The sequence below is a fragment of the Mytilus galloprovincialis genome, chromosome 6 (assembly GCF_965363235.1).
Source record: "Mytilus galloprovincialis chromosome 6, xbMytGall1.hap1.1, whole genome shotgun sequence".
Taxonomy (NCBI): Eukaryota; Metazoa; Mollusca; class Bivalvia; order Mytilida; family Mytilidae; genus Mytilus; species Mytilus galloprovincialis.
Genome location: NC_134843.1, coordinates 75,683,417 through 75,700,717, shown reverse-complemented (window position 1 = coordinate 75,700,717; position 17,301 = coordinate 75,683,417). Strand labels below are relative to the sequence as shown.

The 17,301-nt window shown below is 32.0% G+C and overlaps 1 protein-coding gene across 1 annotated transcript; it reads right to left on the bottom strand.

Annotated features, from left to right (window-relative positions):
- Nucleotides 1–4,200: 4,200 nt before the first annotated feature.
- Nucleotides 4,201–16,777, bottom strand: LOC143080338 (vacuolar protein sorting-associated protein 26C-like). Its single transcript, XM_076256136.1, has 9 exons — nt 16,664–16,777; nt 14,837–14,980; nt 13,942–14,091; nt 10,561–10,647; nt 8,376–8,450; nt 6,559–6,639; nt 5,957–6,053; nt 4,692–4,817; nt 4,201–4,353 (listed from the first exon to the last, which is right to left on the bottom strand). Exons 1-9 carry the CDS (start codon nt 16,715–16,717, stop codon nt 4,271–4,273), a joined length of 897 nt encoding a protein of 298 aa, XP_076112251.1. The 5' UTR covers nt 16,718–16,777; the 3' UTR covers nt 4,201–4,270.
- Nucleotides 16,778–17,301: the final 524 nt, after the last annotated feature.

The following is a 17,301-nucleotide window of genomic DNA, read 5'->3' as shown; positions in this document are numbered from 1 at the left end:
TTTTATTTAGCCATGGCGTTGTCAGTTTATTTTTGATTTATGAGTTTGACTGTCCCTCTGGTATCTTTCGTCCCTCTTTTGAACAATTTACACCAAGATTTATATAAGAGGATAACTTAAATAAGTCAGTGCCCTCTAGCAGCCTATCGCCTGTTGAGGTTGATGTAGTAACCAGGTAAATAAGAGGAAGGATAAATTTTAGGCAGTATGCTAATGACTTTAACCAGTTTTTGTGTGCCATGTTATTAACATGGTATCATTAATAAGTTTTTATATATATCATATTGGATATATCTCACTACAGCTTCTTTAACTGAATTTGAATCAGCAACATTGGTTGAACAATTATCTTCTGCACTATAGGGGTTTTATACTGTTATCTTCTGCACTATAGGGGTTTTACACTGCTGCATAAAAAATGTTGCAAAATCATATGCATTAAAATGTAGATGTGCCTATCAGATGGCAGCTTTAACTAATCATATATACATGAAAAGCTACACAACCAGTTTTACAAGGACATCATTTGTCTGCCTGTCCCAAGTCGGAAGTCTCTGGCCTTTGTTAGTCTTGTATGAATTTTAATTTTAGTTTCTTTTATATATTTTGGAGTTCAGTATGAAGTCTATTATCACTGAACTAGTACACATTTTTGTTTAGGGGCCAGCTGAAGCACACCTCTAGGTTCGGGAGTTTCTCGCTGCATTGAAGACCCTTTGGTGGCCCTAGACTGTTTGCTGCTCTTTGGTCAGGTTATTGTCTCTTTGACACATTCCACTTTTTCATATCTCAATTTTATTATGCATTTATAGGCTCATTGTCTGAAGTTTCATGCTGGCATATACAAGTTGACCATTACCTGATAAATATTTGAGTTTGAGAAAACATGTAAAAGGGAGTGTCAACATTTACAAACCAAACCCTACCACATTTTTGTCAATCCTTGCAACTTTTGTTGCAGAAAGCTCGACATAGGGATAGTGATCCGGCAGAGATATTAGCTAACTTATTGAAAGCTATATATTTTAGAAGGTGGAAGACCTGAATGCTTCTTACTTTGTATGTAGATGCCACATGTTACGAAGTTTCCGTCAGTCACATGTCCAATGTCCTTGACCTCACTTTCATGGTTCAGTGACTACTTGAAAAAAGTTAAAGTTTTTTTGTAATGTTAAATTTTCTCTTATTATAAGTAATAGGATAACTATATTTGGTATGTGCGTACCTTGCAAGGTCCTCATGCCTGTCAGACAGTTTTCACTTTACCTCAACCTCATTTCATGGATCAGTGAACAAGGTTAAGTTTTGGTGGTCAAGTCCATATCTCAGATACTGTAAGCAATAGTTCTAGTATATTCGATGTATAGAAGGACTGTAAGGTGTACATGTCCGACTGGCAGGTGTCATCTGACCTTGACCTCATTTTCATGGTTCAGTGGTTATAGTTAAGTTTTGTGGTTTGGTCTGGTTTTCTTATGCTATATGCAATAGGTCTACTATATTTGGTGTATGGAATGATTGTAAGGTGTACATGTCTAGCTGACAGATGTCATCTGATCTTGACCTCATTTTCATGGTTCAGTGGTTAAAGTTAGGTTTTTGAGGTTTGGTCTATTTTTTTTATACTATATGCAATAGGTCAACAATGTTTGGTGTTTGGAAATATTTTACCATCTATATGTCAGTAGCACAGGTTTTATTTGACCTTGACCTCATTTTCACAGTTCACTTATTGTATTAGTGTTTTGGTCTATTTTTTCTTAATTTATAAGCAATAGGTCAACTTTATTTGTTATATGGAAGAATTGTTAGCTGTACATGTCTTCTGGCATGGTTCATCTGACCTTGACCTCATTTTCATAGTTCATTGATCAATGTTTTGTTTTCTTGGTTTATGTTGAGTTTATGTGACAGTTGTAATAAAGCTTTATATTAATAGGACTATCAACATAATATCTAAGATAAGTAAAGAAGGCGAGACATTCCAGTGTGTGCACTCTTGTTAATAACATGTTCCAAGTCAGAAGCCAATAATATAGTGGTTCTCTTTAATTGTTGCTTTTTGTGTTTTTTAACATTATTTGATCAGCATAAATCTGGTTCTATGTTTTTATCTGGCAGCAACAACGTAATTTATCTGTTTAACTTAAAAGCTGAAAATTTCAGAAGGTATAACACCTGAATTCTTCATAACATGAATGCAGATACCTTATGTTACGAAGTTTTTGTCTGTCATTTGTCCATTGTCCTCAATATAAACCAGAAATGTGGTATGACTGCCAATAAAACAACTTTCCACAAGAGAGCAAATGTCACAGAAATTAACAACTATAGGTCACTGTACAGCCTTCAACCATGAGCAAAGCCCATAATGCATAGTCCTTTATAAAAGGCCTTGAAATGAAAAATGTAAAACAATTCAAACGAAAAAAATTAAGGCCTAATTTATGTACAAACAAGAATGTGTCCAAAGTACATCGATACCCCACTGGCACTATCATTTTCCATGTTCAATGGACTGTAAAATTGGCTAAAAAATCTAATTTGGCATTAAAATTATTAAGATCATACTATAGGGAACATGTGTACTAAGTTTCAAGTTGATTGGACTTCAACTTCATCAAAAACTACCTTGACCAAAAACTTTTACCTGAAGCGGGACGAAGGAACACACAGACAAACAAACAAACGGACGCACAGACCAGAAAACATAATGCCCGTCTACTATCGTAGGTTGGGCATAAAAATGAACACAAAACAAATATGTAACACATCATCTTAATTACAGGCTCCTGACTTGGAACAGGCACATACATACAGAATTAACCTTATTTTCATACTTCTACAACTGCTTGATTTTTTTATTTCTTTTGTCACTCATTATGAGTAATATGATAACTCTATATTTGGTGTATGTCAAATTTGCAAGGAATGTCAGGCAGGGTTAACCTAACCTCCACCTCGTTTCTTAGATCAGTGATCAAAATTATGTTCACATGGTCAAGTCCCAGGTAATAGGTCCCAGCAACAGGTAAACTATATTTCATGTATGGAATGATTGTAACATGTACTTGCTTGACTGGCAGGTTTCATCTGACCTTGACCTCATTTTCATTGTTCATTAAATAATGACAAGTTTTCATAGTTATGTTTGTTTTTTAGATCTTGTAAACTACATTTGGTGTACAGAATGATTGCACTTATCTGACCTTATCTGACCTTCACCTCATTTTCATGGTTCATTGGTCAATGTTCAATTTTTGTATTAAGTTCTGTTTTTCTGATAATGTATGCATAACTATATTTGGTGTATGGCATGATTTTAAGTTGTACATGTCTGCATAGGACGGTTCATCTGACCTTAACCTCATTAACCTCAATCTTTGATAATGTTAATTTTATTCAAAGCTTAAAAACCTTCATATCACACACTTTCAACATTAATTCAATCATGATAAGTAAATCGAGCAAAACATTTCAGTGTGTACCCTCTAGGTTTTTTTTGTTTGAACTATTTTGTCAGCCTTTTATAGCTTACTTTTAGGTATTGCTCATTGTTGAAGTGTGTACAGTTTGCTGTAGTTGCTTTAATATAAGTCAACTGGACTCTGGTGGATAGTTGTCTCTGTCAATCCAACATCTCCTTATTTTCATAATGGTATATTTATAAGTTGAAATTAGGCTTTGAACTAGTTTACAGTAACAGTGAGTATGCTTTGATTTGTATGTTGTGTATATATATATATATATATATATATATTCCCGATAAAGTTTTAGAATTGTGCTGGTTCAAATCGCACATTATTATTTGTAATTTAAGCATATATGTGAGCTCTCTGTTGTAATAAGCCATGATGCAAGCGTCTTAACTAATGTTCGGTTTGACTTTTTTATTGTATAAATTTCAAGATTTAGTAAAAGTTTAATCTAAGAAGAATTAAAGATGATTCATTTAACATCAGAATCTGACTGATGAAGGATATCTGTTATCCGAAATATTTCTAAATAATTACATTTATAGTTACCTTTTTTTGTATTTGGAGTTGTTGTGTACACTTTTTTAGGCGTTTATATATATATATAAATCCATGACTTATAGGGGAGGCAAAGATATATATATATATCTTTGCCTCCCCTATAAGTCATGAATTTTTTGCTGGGGCTGACATATCAGTTAGTAGTATTATACGAAACTATCTAAAGTGTTTTGAATCTTTTATTTATAAATATATAACAGATAAAAATATTGCACTTGTAGAAGTCTTAACATTCAGTATCTAACAAGTTTGATTGGGAAATTCTCCGTCACCAGGTGATCATCTCGGAATACCACTACAACATTTATTTCAAAATCTGAAAATAGAAAAAAGAGGTAAAATTTTGAGTTGTTCAAATGATTGTTTGCTATTGTATATAAATAGATGACGGTAAAAAGCAGTCCTAAAGCTCAGCAATAAATTTTAAGTACATACTGTATTCCGTAAAATATATTAAACTATTCTTTTGTTATATAGATTGTCCCATCATATCATAAAACTATCTCAGGTAAGGGGCAGGGTTTTGTGCATTGTTGAAGGCTATAAAGTGACCTATAGTTGTTAACTACTATGACATTTGGTCTCTGCTGAAGAGATGTCTCATTGGCAATCATATAACATCTTACTTTAATAATTAAAGTTAATATGTCTTACCTATTTTAAAATTATTTGTTGACAATGTTGGACAAGTAAACAACCTTGGAAAAATCATATAAATTGGTATCAGTAGGCCTCTGCTCACATCCCCGTCTGCAATCTGTATATTCTGTATTTCTGTAGCTAGAAATGTGTAGTCATGGAAACTGACATGGTTAATAAATCTTTGTTTATTTCGTTAACATTAAGTCATTTCATATGCCAGTTATATAAGTAAAATGTACTACAATAATTTTTTAAGTTTCTTCTCTAGCAATTTTAGAAATTTCAAAATCAATGTGCTTATTTTCATTTTTTGATTTCCTTAACCTTCTAAATAAAGGATCAATAGAATTCAAATAAACACAAAAATGATTAATCAAAAGAGGTGTGAACTCAAAACCATTTGACCATCTGCTTAAAACTTATTTAATTAAGGAATGACTGTAATATTTTCTCTGTCTATGAAGAAATAACATAAAAAATGTGGTGCACACTCAATAACCTGCGTAGCTGGGTTTTCTAAAGTGTGCACCACATTTTTTATGTTATTTCGAAAAGACAGAAAAAATATAACAGTCATTTCTATAATTTAATTCTAAATTCCATTTTAAACCGGAGTAAACCATGAAAAAATGTTGATGATGCACAGTCACATGACACAATTATGTCTATGAGCTGATAAACAAAACAGCATCAGCCAATCAGAAGATGTGTTACATCCAAAATTAAATTAATTATCTATATAATAGATTATTTGTAACATACTAAATCTCTCTTTATCTTATTTTTCATGAGACTTAACTTTCTTATAGCTTGTAACACCTTTACCTATGATTGTGAATTTCTTAGATTTATACTGTAAAGAGGTTAAATTTTCTAAAACTCACAATTTGAACAGCAAAACTTATTTTAGAGGTTTTGTATTCACCTTTTAATTGTCTTCAAATGGTCTTAATCTTCATAATAAATAACGCAAGTAGATATTTTGTTTAACTCAACCGCCGGTTACCATATCTATATAAATAGGGTGCAAACATTAATCCACCATTCTGACTCTGGATGAAGGTCCTTTTTGGACCGAAATCAGTCAGGCTATGAAACATCACCAGGCGCTGTTAATTATGTGAATTGGTATATATACTATATTTCTATGCTTTTACATTTTTCTCACTGATACACATAGTTAATATGGCTTCTACTAACGAAAGCTCCATTTGGAGTTAATGGGTTTAGAGACTACTTATGTCAGTACACCTTTCCTATATTACATTACAACCTACCATCTTTGGCATAACCTTCTGCACATCCACAAGTTTCTACTCTAACTAACTGTATTTCTATTGATTTAATCTGGGCGTCACAGCTCTCAACCATTAACTGTAATATATAAAATTGTTACCATTGACCCTTGTTGGAATTAATATTTGCCTATATACACATTATCACTATTTTTAAGCCTTTGCTTTATATGAAATACATTCCCATAAAATTTGAATGGCACTAGAGAAAATGTCTGCAACAATAATGCAAAATGGATTGTTGCAGGACTTCAAAGGTTAAAGTGTTGCAAAATGAGATACAGATACCTAAATACCAATAAAGCTATTGAAATCAGCAAAATATGTTTTGCTCATATCAGTTACAATATAGATTTTCCTGTTTCACAGTACTTTATCGAGTAACAACATTACCTGGTATTCATGCTTATTTTAACATATGAATTGATTGTTACATCAGTTCTTTATTTATGCAATTTTGAATTGGAAAGTAAAAGGAGGGGATTATTCTTACACATATGAAAAATTAAAAAAAATTATGCTTGAAACTCTGCAAAATTAGACATTTAGAAACTGTGAAAAATCTAGATTAAAATTATTCTTACCTCCCCTGTCAATGGTTCTGTTATATTCAATACTGAAGATGTAAGTTTTCCTTTGATTTTGAACTTTGGCACATTTCCTTTCTGAAATTGTAAGGTACTATCAATCAAATTCACAATCAATATTTATCAATTATGGACTTTTGACGAGGTCAATACATTATATATGGACCTGTTCAGATTATATTGTCTGAGGACGAAGTCAGAATGTCAATATAATTTAACAGGTCCATATATAACATATTGACTGAGAAAGTCCTTAGTTTATATATTACATCTTACATATATTAAATAATGTATTAGGAAAATGGTGCTTTCTGTGTATTTTTTTATTGTATTTTGCAAGAATTTTAACATGTTATTGAAAATATCAATAGTCTTTGAACAACTTCATAGCTTGTTGCATTAGCTTTCTTGCATTCTTAGCATCTGTATTTATTGTGAAGCCAATGGTACTTTTCAACAGATTCACCTGCAACATGTGCAAGTTTCCTGTCCTTTTAAACTTTTGTGAGTTCTTTTGTCCCATCTAACAAATACAATAGCTATTGTTCTCTGTGTAGTTTATTCAATGGGACCTTTAAATTTCTTCCACCAGAAATCTATCACTCCATGATTAATTTAAAAAATTGAACTGTCAATGATGAAAATACATGTACAAATAAGGAATCACAAAACTGCATGTGATGTTGTTTTTATGTAATATCAAGACCACATTTTCTATCTGTTTAATATAAACACTGATTTAAAAATTAAAAGTTGATTTTTGCTTAAATTTCAGTATTTTACCTATTAAAATTTGCTCTTTTAGTGTGTTCACATAAAAAAACTTGAAAATGATAATGTTTAAATTAAGGTCTTCAAAAATGTATTCTTTAATACTGAACAACCACAAAAAACATCAATGTTCTTTGGAACAGTAGTAAAAATAAAATCCAGAAATAAACTTTTTATAATTGAATCAGTGTTTATATTGAACAGATTGAAAATATATTATTGATATTGAATAAATACTGTATCACATGCGGTTTATGTGAGTTTATACATGTATTTCGATCAACAAAGAAGATATTTTTTTGGTCAGGTAAATTAATCAATGAGTGATAGATTTCTCCTGGAAGAAATTTAAAGGTCCCAATGAATAAACTACACAGAAAACAATAGCTATTGTATTGATTCAATGGGACAAGTAAACTTACAAAAGTTTAAATACCTTGGTCAAGAGCAGACGACTTTGTGGTAAACTTTCATTGGGTTCGCAATAACATAAAATTCTTGAAATCTCCTGATAAACTTTTTTTTTATCTGCTGCAGTGCTTACTCCATGGTTGTTATGAGTGACATCATGATGTCATACATCTAACTTTATCAATATTTGTTATTTTGACTGTTAAAGAACATATAAATAGAAACATAGCGTCAATATACTTAAAAACATAAACAGGACTACGGATAAGTAAAATAACCTCTGAAACACATGATCATAATCTCCAATGAAAACAGTAGAATGCTACTGAACATTTGCTGTACACCATATGTAATTTTACATAATTTAAACAGGTTCCTATCATCAATATAATACTAAACCTATTCATGTTATATATATTTTATTATGTATTTAATTTTGAGAAATCTGAAGTTTGTCCTTCATACTATTAATAACTTTGATGACAGTTACACATCCAGATACAATGATTTCTTAATCAACAATTTTTACATTACATTGATTTAAGATATGTTTAGTTCTCAAATAATTTGAAATGTCTATTTTAACCTTCAAAGAAAATATCATAAAAGCACAACAGAAGTACAATGTTTACCTCCTTGATATTTGTTAATGTCTCTGGAGATATTGTGAATGGAATGGCTTTGGATTTGTTCTTCTCATCTTTATTCTACAATTCAATTAACATTTGATTACTGTGGATTCATTTATTTTCGTGGGTACCAATTTTCGTGGATTAAGAAAAACTTGCATATTCGTGGATATTTAATTTTGTGGTTTTGCTGAAGTCTGCATACAAACCTATAGAAAAATTATCATTCGTTGAATATTTAATTTCGTGGTTTGACTGTGCCCACGAAATCCATGAAAATTGGTATCCAACGAATAATAATGAATCCCAAGTAACAATTATTCTTATACTCATATATTATTGTCACCACATCATGTATGGATTTTATAGTGTTGGTACATTCTAAAGATGCTATAAATGAAGTTGAAACTTTGCACATATGTAGATTTATAGTCCCAATAATTTTATTCAAATATTTTGTTGTCTTAATTGTCAAAACAATAATTGAATAAAAAAATATCTTTTTTTATCATATTTAACATACCACCAAATGGAAGTTTTTAACGACCTTAACTGGCTATACAGCCCTTGCATGATCAGTTAACATCCAAGATTACCAATAAACAAATATATAGGTTTATATTGACACAATTTGAGCAAGAGGTACTTCCCTTTTGTCAACATGTGCAGAAATTCCTGCATTAACCTGCACAATTCAATTTGCTATACTGATAGCTAGACTTCAAAATAATTGTTTTCAAAACAATTCAATTTGTTTTACATGTAGCCTTGCTTGATTCATCATTGCGACCTAGTAGTATCTCTTATCCAAGTTGTTTGTACCTCTTATCATATTTAGGCTAGTCAAATAAGAAATTCAAAAGGAAATAACTCACATTTAAAATACATCCTATTCAAATTAATGTATGCTTACAATGGTGTTCATATATATATATATATATATATATATATATATATATATATAGACGACTCTTGTTATGTCGAAGTCAGCCGGACTAGAGAAATATTTTGAGATACACGTAGTTCAACTCAAACGAACACCGGAAGTTTGACAATCTAAGGGACACAACTCTTGCTTAGCTTGGTAAAGCTAAAATAAATCCGGGTGAATATGGCAAGGGGATCGATATTCTAGTATCAGATCGATGTATTTGTATGTCACAGTCTTTTATTATTATAATGACATTATTTTTACTTATTCAATTGTTTCAATTAAAAAAAATCCTTTGGCTTTTCCAAGACAGTAATTTCCAATCGATAGTTTCGTTTTTAGGTCGGTTATAGCTGACAAAATTGTTTATTCTCGGATACAAAAGATTTAAGAAAATTTTGATTTCTATTCATTTTGTTTTATCTCACTCTTTCTTTTCAAAAGAAAATGTAACAAGATCAAAGACGCTGTTTGAGTAGTTTTTGGGTGATCATCAACAGAAGACATAATCCTCACTTTATACACATCCAAGCTCATTAGTGTAAATCACAAATCAATTGTTTTGTAAACATTTTAAATACTTTTTCATGAACATTAACCATGTATCACTAATTATTTATCAAAATTCTATAAAAGATAATCTTAGGTAAACACTCATGGAAATAGCATGTCATAAATCAATACAGTGGTCAGTGACCGGAAATTTAATTACATGTGTATTGTCAGATTAACTCTTCAATCCATTTAAATCCCGGAGGTCATGTTTTGACATATGTGTATTAGTTCGAGATAAAAAATGAATTTTAAATGCTTTTGTTAACCTTGGGACCGTAAATTGATTTCGACTCAACCGAAATTTCGATTCATCCAATTTCGACTCATCAGGAGTCGAATTACATACTATATATATATAATGATTGAAAGCACTTGCCTTAAATATATTCTATCCCAGATATATTATATGTCTTTAATTCCAGGCGTCATATGACAGTTGTCAATATCATATGGGTAAAATCTGTTGCTTTGAATAAAGGGAGGTCATGACAAGTTCATACTGACAGAATCTGAGTAGCATTCAACCTTATTTTGATGAAATCATTTAAGCATGTTTTATTTTTACAGCCTGAATTGAAGAGTCAAGTATCATGTACACGAATTCTAAAATCCAAGATAAAATACATCAAAAAAACTTGCACAATCAATTAAACGTCTACAAAAAATTTATATAAAGAGACTGATCGTTACTTAGAAACTTACTGTTGTTTTGTTTTCTACAATAAATTCAATTGTTTTCTGCAAGTCTTTACTCAGAAGAGATCTTTTCATATCAACTTTTATTGAATACTGAAATAAAAAAAAAATTGCATCTTTAATAAATACTTTGTATTGAGGATTTGCATTATTTTCACAAAAATAAATGTATGATGGATTTTTACTGATTGAATGCCAAACTTTTAACCTGTTTTTTCCTTGGAGTGTGGTATTTTTGTTTATTTTTACTTTTTTTTTTAAGATATGAGTGCATGTCTGTAAAACCACTCTTACAGGCAGTCTAAAGATATGAGTGCATGTCTGTAAAACCACCCTTACAGGCAGTCTAAAGATATGAGTGCATGTCTGTAAAACCACCCTTACAGGCAGTCTAAAGATATGAGTGCATGTCTGTAAAACCACCCTTACAGGCAGTCTAAAGATATGAGTGCATGTCTATAAAACCACCCTTACAGGCAGTCTAAAGATATGAGTGCATGTCTGTAAAACCACTCTTACAGGCAGTCTAAAGATATGAGTGCATGTCTGTAAAACCACCCTTACAGGCAGTCTAAAGATATGAGTGCATGTCTGTAAAACCACCCTTACAGGCAGTCTAAAGATATGAGTGCATGTCTGTAAAACCACCCTTACAGGCAGTCTAAAAATATGAGTGCATGTCTGTAAAACCACCCTTACAGGCAGTCTAAAGATATGAGTCCATGTCTATAAAACCACCCTTACAGGCAGTCTAAAGATATGAGTCCATGTCTATAAACCACCCTTACAGGCAGTCTAAAGATATGAGTCCATGTCTATAAAACCACCCTTACAGGCAGTCTAAAGATATGAGTCCATGTCTATAAACCACCCTTACAGGCAGTCTAAAGATATGAGTCCATGTCTATAAAACCACCCTTACAGGCAATCTAAAGATATGAGTGCATGTCTATAAACCACCCTTACAGGCAGTCTAAAGATATGAGTCCATGTCTATAAAACCACCCTTACAGGCAGTCTAAAGATATGAGTGCATGTCTATAAACCACCCTTACAGGCAGTCTAAAGATATGAGTCCATGTCTATAAAACCACCCTTACAGGCAGTCTAAAGATATGAGTGCATGTCTATAAAACCACCCTTACAGGCAGTCTTAAGATATGAGTGCATGTCTATAAAACCACCCTTACAGGCAGTCTAAAGATATGAGTGCATGTCTGTAAAACCACCCTTACAGGCAGTCTAAAGATATGAGTGCATGTCTGTAAAACCACCCTTACAGGCAGTCTAAAGATATGAGTCCATGTCTATAAAACCACCCTTACAGGCAGTCTAAAGATATGAGTGCATGTCTGTAAAACCACTCTTACAGGCAGTCTAAAGATATGAGTGCATGTCTGTAAAACCACCCTTACAGGCAGTCTAAAGATATGAGTGCATGTCTGTAAAACCACCCTTACAGGCAGTCTAAAGATATGAGTGCATGTCTGTAAAACCACCCTTACAGGCAGTCTAAAAATATGAGTGCATGTCTGTAAAACCACCCTTACAGGCAGTCTAAAGATATGAGTCCATGTCTATAAAACCACCCTTACAGGCAGTCTAAAGATATGAGTCCATGTCTATAAACCACCCTTACAGGCAGTCTAAAGATATGAGTCCATGTCTATAAAACCACCCTTACAGGCAGTCTAAAGATATGAGTCCATGTCTATAAACCACCCTTACAGGCAGTCTAAAGATATGAGTCCATGTCTATAAAACCACCCTTACAGGCAATCTAAAGATATGAGTGCATGTCTATAAACCACCCTTACAGGCAGTCTAAAGATATGAGTCCATGTCTATAAAACCACCCTTACAGGCAGTCTAAAGATATGAGTGCATGTCTATAAACCACCCTTACAGGCAGTCTAAAGATATGAGTCCATGTCTATAAAACCACCCTTACAGGCAGTCTAAAGATATGAGTGCATGTCTATAAAACCACCCTTACAGGCAGTCTTAAGATATGAGTGCATGTCTATAAAACCACCCTTACAGGCAGTCTAAAGATATGAGTGCATGTCTGTAAAACCACCCTTACAGGCAGTCTAAAGATATGAGTGCATGTCTGTAAAACCACCCTTACAGGCAGTCTAAAAATATGAGTGCATGTCTGTAAAACCACCCTTACAGGCAGTCTAAAGATATGAGTCCATGTCTATAAAACCACCCTTACAGGCAGTCTAAAGATATGAGTCCATGTCTATAAACCACCCTTACAGGCAGTCTAAAGATATGAGTCCATGTCTATAAAACCACCCTTACAGGCAGTCTAAAGATATGAGTCCATGTCTATAAACCACCCTTACAGGCAGTCTAAAGATATGAGTCCATGTCTATAAAACCACCCTTACAGGCAATCTAAAGATATGAGTGCATGTCTATAAACCACCCTTACAGGCAGTCTAAAGATATGAGTCCATGTCTATAAAACCACCCTTACAGGCAGTCTAAAGATATGAGTGCATGTCTATAAACCACCCTTACAGGCAGTCTAAAGATATGAGTCCATGTCTATAAAACCACCCTTACAGGCAGTCTAAAGATATGAGTGCATGTCTATAAAACCACCCTTACAGGCAGTCTTAAGATATGAGTGCATGTCTATAAAACCACCCTTACAGGCAGTCTAAAGATATGAGTGCATGTCTATAAAACCACCCTTACAGGCAGTCTAAAGATATGAGTCCATGTCTATAAAACAACTCTTACAGGCAGTCTAAAGATATGAGTCCATGTCTATAAAACCACCCTTACAGGCAGTCTAAAGATTTATGATTGCAATATTATTGATAATGAAGTACAACTGTACTAATAGCAGGAGGCTTCACTGGTTACATGTACTTTCAATATGTTTTAATAGAACAAACCAAAAACATCAGTTTGACAAATATGAAAGTACACAAGACAAAAATCATATTGTACATGTTGGATTTGTATGGCAATCATCTGAAAGGCAGAACAATGTATATTTGTTCATTCATTTTTTTTTTGTGTACCGGTATATTAATTAGGCCATTAGGTTTTTGTTTGAATTTGTTTAACATTTGTCATTTTGTGACCTTTTATAGCTGACTATGCGGTATGGGCTTTGCTCATTGTTGAAGACCGTACGGTGACCTATAGTTGTAAATGTCTATGTCATTTGGTCTCTTGTGAAGAGTTGTCTCATTGGCAATCATACCACATCTTCTTTAAAACACATACAATGTGAAGGTCATACAGTGACTTATAGTATAAGTTACTATCTGTTGTTATTAAGATCTTTGTCATTTTGTCTCTGGTGGCAATCATATCACAAATGTTATTTTTTTTTTTCATATACATTTACATTATACAAACCTGTACATTGATAAATACACCATGGTAAGTCTCATATAAGGTTTTATTTGGCTTAGGTTTTAACGGAACTTCAAATGGAATTTCTGTCTTCCCTGATGGCAGCTTCCCTGGTTTCGATATCTCTAGTGAATAGTTTATCAAGTGGATAGGCTGGAAATAAGACCACATAAATTCTTTGATGTAATTAAACACTATTATCGATTTTATAAGTCTAGCATATTTTCATTGACAATGAATAAAGTTTTGGAAACACAAGGGAAAAGAAAAGCTAGAAGTTCATTGCAATCTAATCAAATTCGGTGGAAGGTACCAGTACATATCTGTTGTACCTCACATACTATTTTATACACTAATTTTTCTTTCAAATTCTTTTATATTTCAGTTGAACCCTTTGTTGTTTCGTTACCAATTATATAATATCTAAAAATTCTTATTTTAAAATTTTAAGCCACATGTTCATATATGCATGTTCTAATTAAAAAACTTTGTATGACAGTATATATATACGTAAGTGTCTTTAATTTTATCTTAATGTTCTAATTAAAAAACTTTGTATGACAGTATATATATACGTAAGTGTCTTTAATTTTATCTTAATGTTCTAATTAAAAAACTTTGTATGACAGTATATATATACGTAAGTGTCTTTAATTTTATTTTAATTTTAGTATAATTGAATTATTAAGGAAATTTAATTTTGACAATTGTCAAATACATTTAATGAACTTCTAAAGGTCTTTTATTTTGTTATTGTTGGATTGCTATCAATATGTCAATACACAAAATTTCCTTTCATTTAAAGAAAAGTAAAGTAAGATACAACACTTAGTCACTCACGGTGACTGATTTACTAATAGCAAAGTTTCAATTATTCATCAACAGATATATAAATTACCTTAAGTGAATTGTAAAATGCTTCAAACAGTCCAACACTTTTGGCACTCAGCTGTAAAGTGACAGCGCCATCTACTGTTAATGTGATTCCTTGATGCTGTAAATCTCCATTACTTGTCACAACAATCACTCCAGCAACAACATCCTAAAATACACAAAATGTTATTACAAATTTTCATAATCGTAATGATTTTTTTTTGTTATTGTGATCGTTGACCAGATGGGCAAAAGATGTGAGTTTATCTATTATGATTTAGTAAATGCTACATACAACATGTACAGATAATACTGTGAAATCTAAATGTGAGTTTAAATTTTGCAAAGCCTTTTTAAAATATCAAAATATATATAAAGCCAATGAGAAAAAAAGACCAACTAAACTATATTTCTATATAGCCATTTTTGTCAAGTGGTCTTAAGTACAGGCTGTGTTGCCACTGTACCTCAGATGCAGGGCTTTAAATCATGACAAGAGAAGAACAAAAATTTGCTTTCTAACATTGTTGGGCTAAGTTTGAGAAAAAATATATAAACATGATATAGATACATGTATTCATGTATAAGGTTAGTATTTTTTTTTCAAGAATGTAAAATAACTACACAAACATGTAGTTTGTCTTCCCTTAATGAGTCATCTTAATTTCAATATCCTATTTTTACTATGTTCACAAGACTGATAAGTATCATAATTGGTTATTTGTGGTCAAAATGCTTTCTGTTGCTGGTCTATTAAGTTTTGCGATAAAAAAATCAAATAATGATATAAACATGGATTCTCGCTCCATTCTTAAAGATGACTGGATCTATTTGTTGACATACATACTAGTAAAGTTACATACATCAGGGAAAACAGATATGGCATTATCATAAAAATTGAAGATGCAGGTATTAAATATTTCTTATTGTCCCTCAAATTTTAAGTGTGTAATTTTAAAAAGGTTCTAAATGAATATATATGCAGTAAATTTTTCAAAAATTTTCCAATGAAAAAAGTATTTCAAAATCTCATTTACCATGTTTAAGAATAATTTAAACTGGTAGAAAAACTGTTGATTACTAAATTCAATATTTGATTTCACCACAAACACACACACAAAGTATGATACATGTATTCTATAATGATATAATTTGTTTACATCAAGTACAAATGTAACACTGTACATGTATATGTAAGTAAACTTGAACAATAATGTTGAATACATTACAATGTGAATTTGCTTTCCTTTACCATTGAAATTGTGTTTGCAAATTCAGTAACATTACCACAAATTATTATAGGCATGTTACTGAATTTTCATTTAACCTTATAATTTATGTAGTCAGTGCCTAATTTGTATGCTTGTAGTTCAAATCCTTTTTTAATACTTTGTCTGAGTTGTCCTTATACAAAATGTAGATGATCTGAGTCAAGTCATTAGCAGTCTGAGTTGTCTTACTGACAGTCTGAGTTGTCCTCTTAGATGGTCAAGGATATCTTCTTAGACAGTCAGGAATTTCTTCTTAGACGGTTAGGCATGTCTTCTAAGAGGGTCCCACTTGTCTCTGGGTAAATTGTCCTGCATTCACTGGAACAAGTTTACAATGGACATTATGGTACAAATTTACTGTGGTAGAAGTTTGGGTTTTGAGGTACCAGTTTGAAATATTAAGAAATAACTATATTCATTGAGATATAATTTTGACAGACACTGACCAGTGCAGTGCACTTAGAAATGTAAGTTGTCTATGTTTACCACCCTTCAATATATCAGGCATTTACTTGGACAGACTTTCAAACTCATTGATCTGTCCATGAACAAGATATCCACGAAATAATGCAGAGACTTACACCCTCTTTGTAGATCTTATTCACTTTCTTCAGACGAACATCAAGTGTTGCCATTTTTAGCTATCATGTGACTTCGCCGGAAATATACATAAATATCCCTTGCAACATTAAAAATATTGTTCAAGTTAAAGCACAGGTATATATATAATTCAAGAATTTAAATAACGAACTGAGAAATGATACTCATAAATTATGTGTTCTGATTATTAGTATAAACATCAATTAGAAAGACTTTTTTTCATGAATCTAAGCTTCAAAAAAGATAACCTAATACCATTTATTATGTGATTTCAAACGAGCACCACTACGGACTTGACTTCGGTGTTCTCGTTTGCTAAATTATGGGGTATATTAGTTGTTTGCTTCTAGTTTGTTAATAATTAAAACAATCCTTGTCTTCTAGAATATGCTGTTATACTGAATGTAAATGTGCATTGCTGTTTCTATTATGGTTTCGGTTGGATGATCTGTTGTTACGTAGTTCCGAAATAATTGTAAACTGCAATATTCCATTACCGATTATTGTCATGAAAATTGTTTGAATGAATATTGTAAAAATAGTTGTATAAAGTTCGAGATGGCATGTTGGTAACGTAAGCGCATCACTAATTTTTATATCCAGTGAGTGGTGTTGGTTA

What these genes read in the sequence shown, in the direction of transcription:
- LOC143080338 (XM_076256136.1), bottom strand. Translation starts at nt 16,717, where the DNA reads ATGGCAACACTTGATGTTCGTCTGAAGAAAGTGAATAAGATCTACAAA. An exon ending in CATTTTACAATTCACTTAAG is followed by an intron (nt 14,092 to 14,836) that starts GTAATTTATATA and finishes TCTTATTTCCAG; the next exon opens with CCTATCCACTTGATAAACTA. An exon ending in AGAAGGTTATGCCAAAGATG is followed by an intron (nt 4,818 to 5,956) that starts GTAGGTTGTAAT and finishes ACACATTTCTAG; the next exon opens with CTACAGAAATACAGAATATA.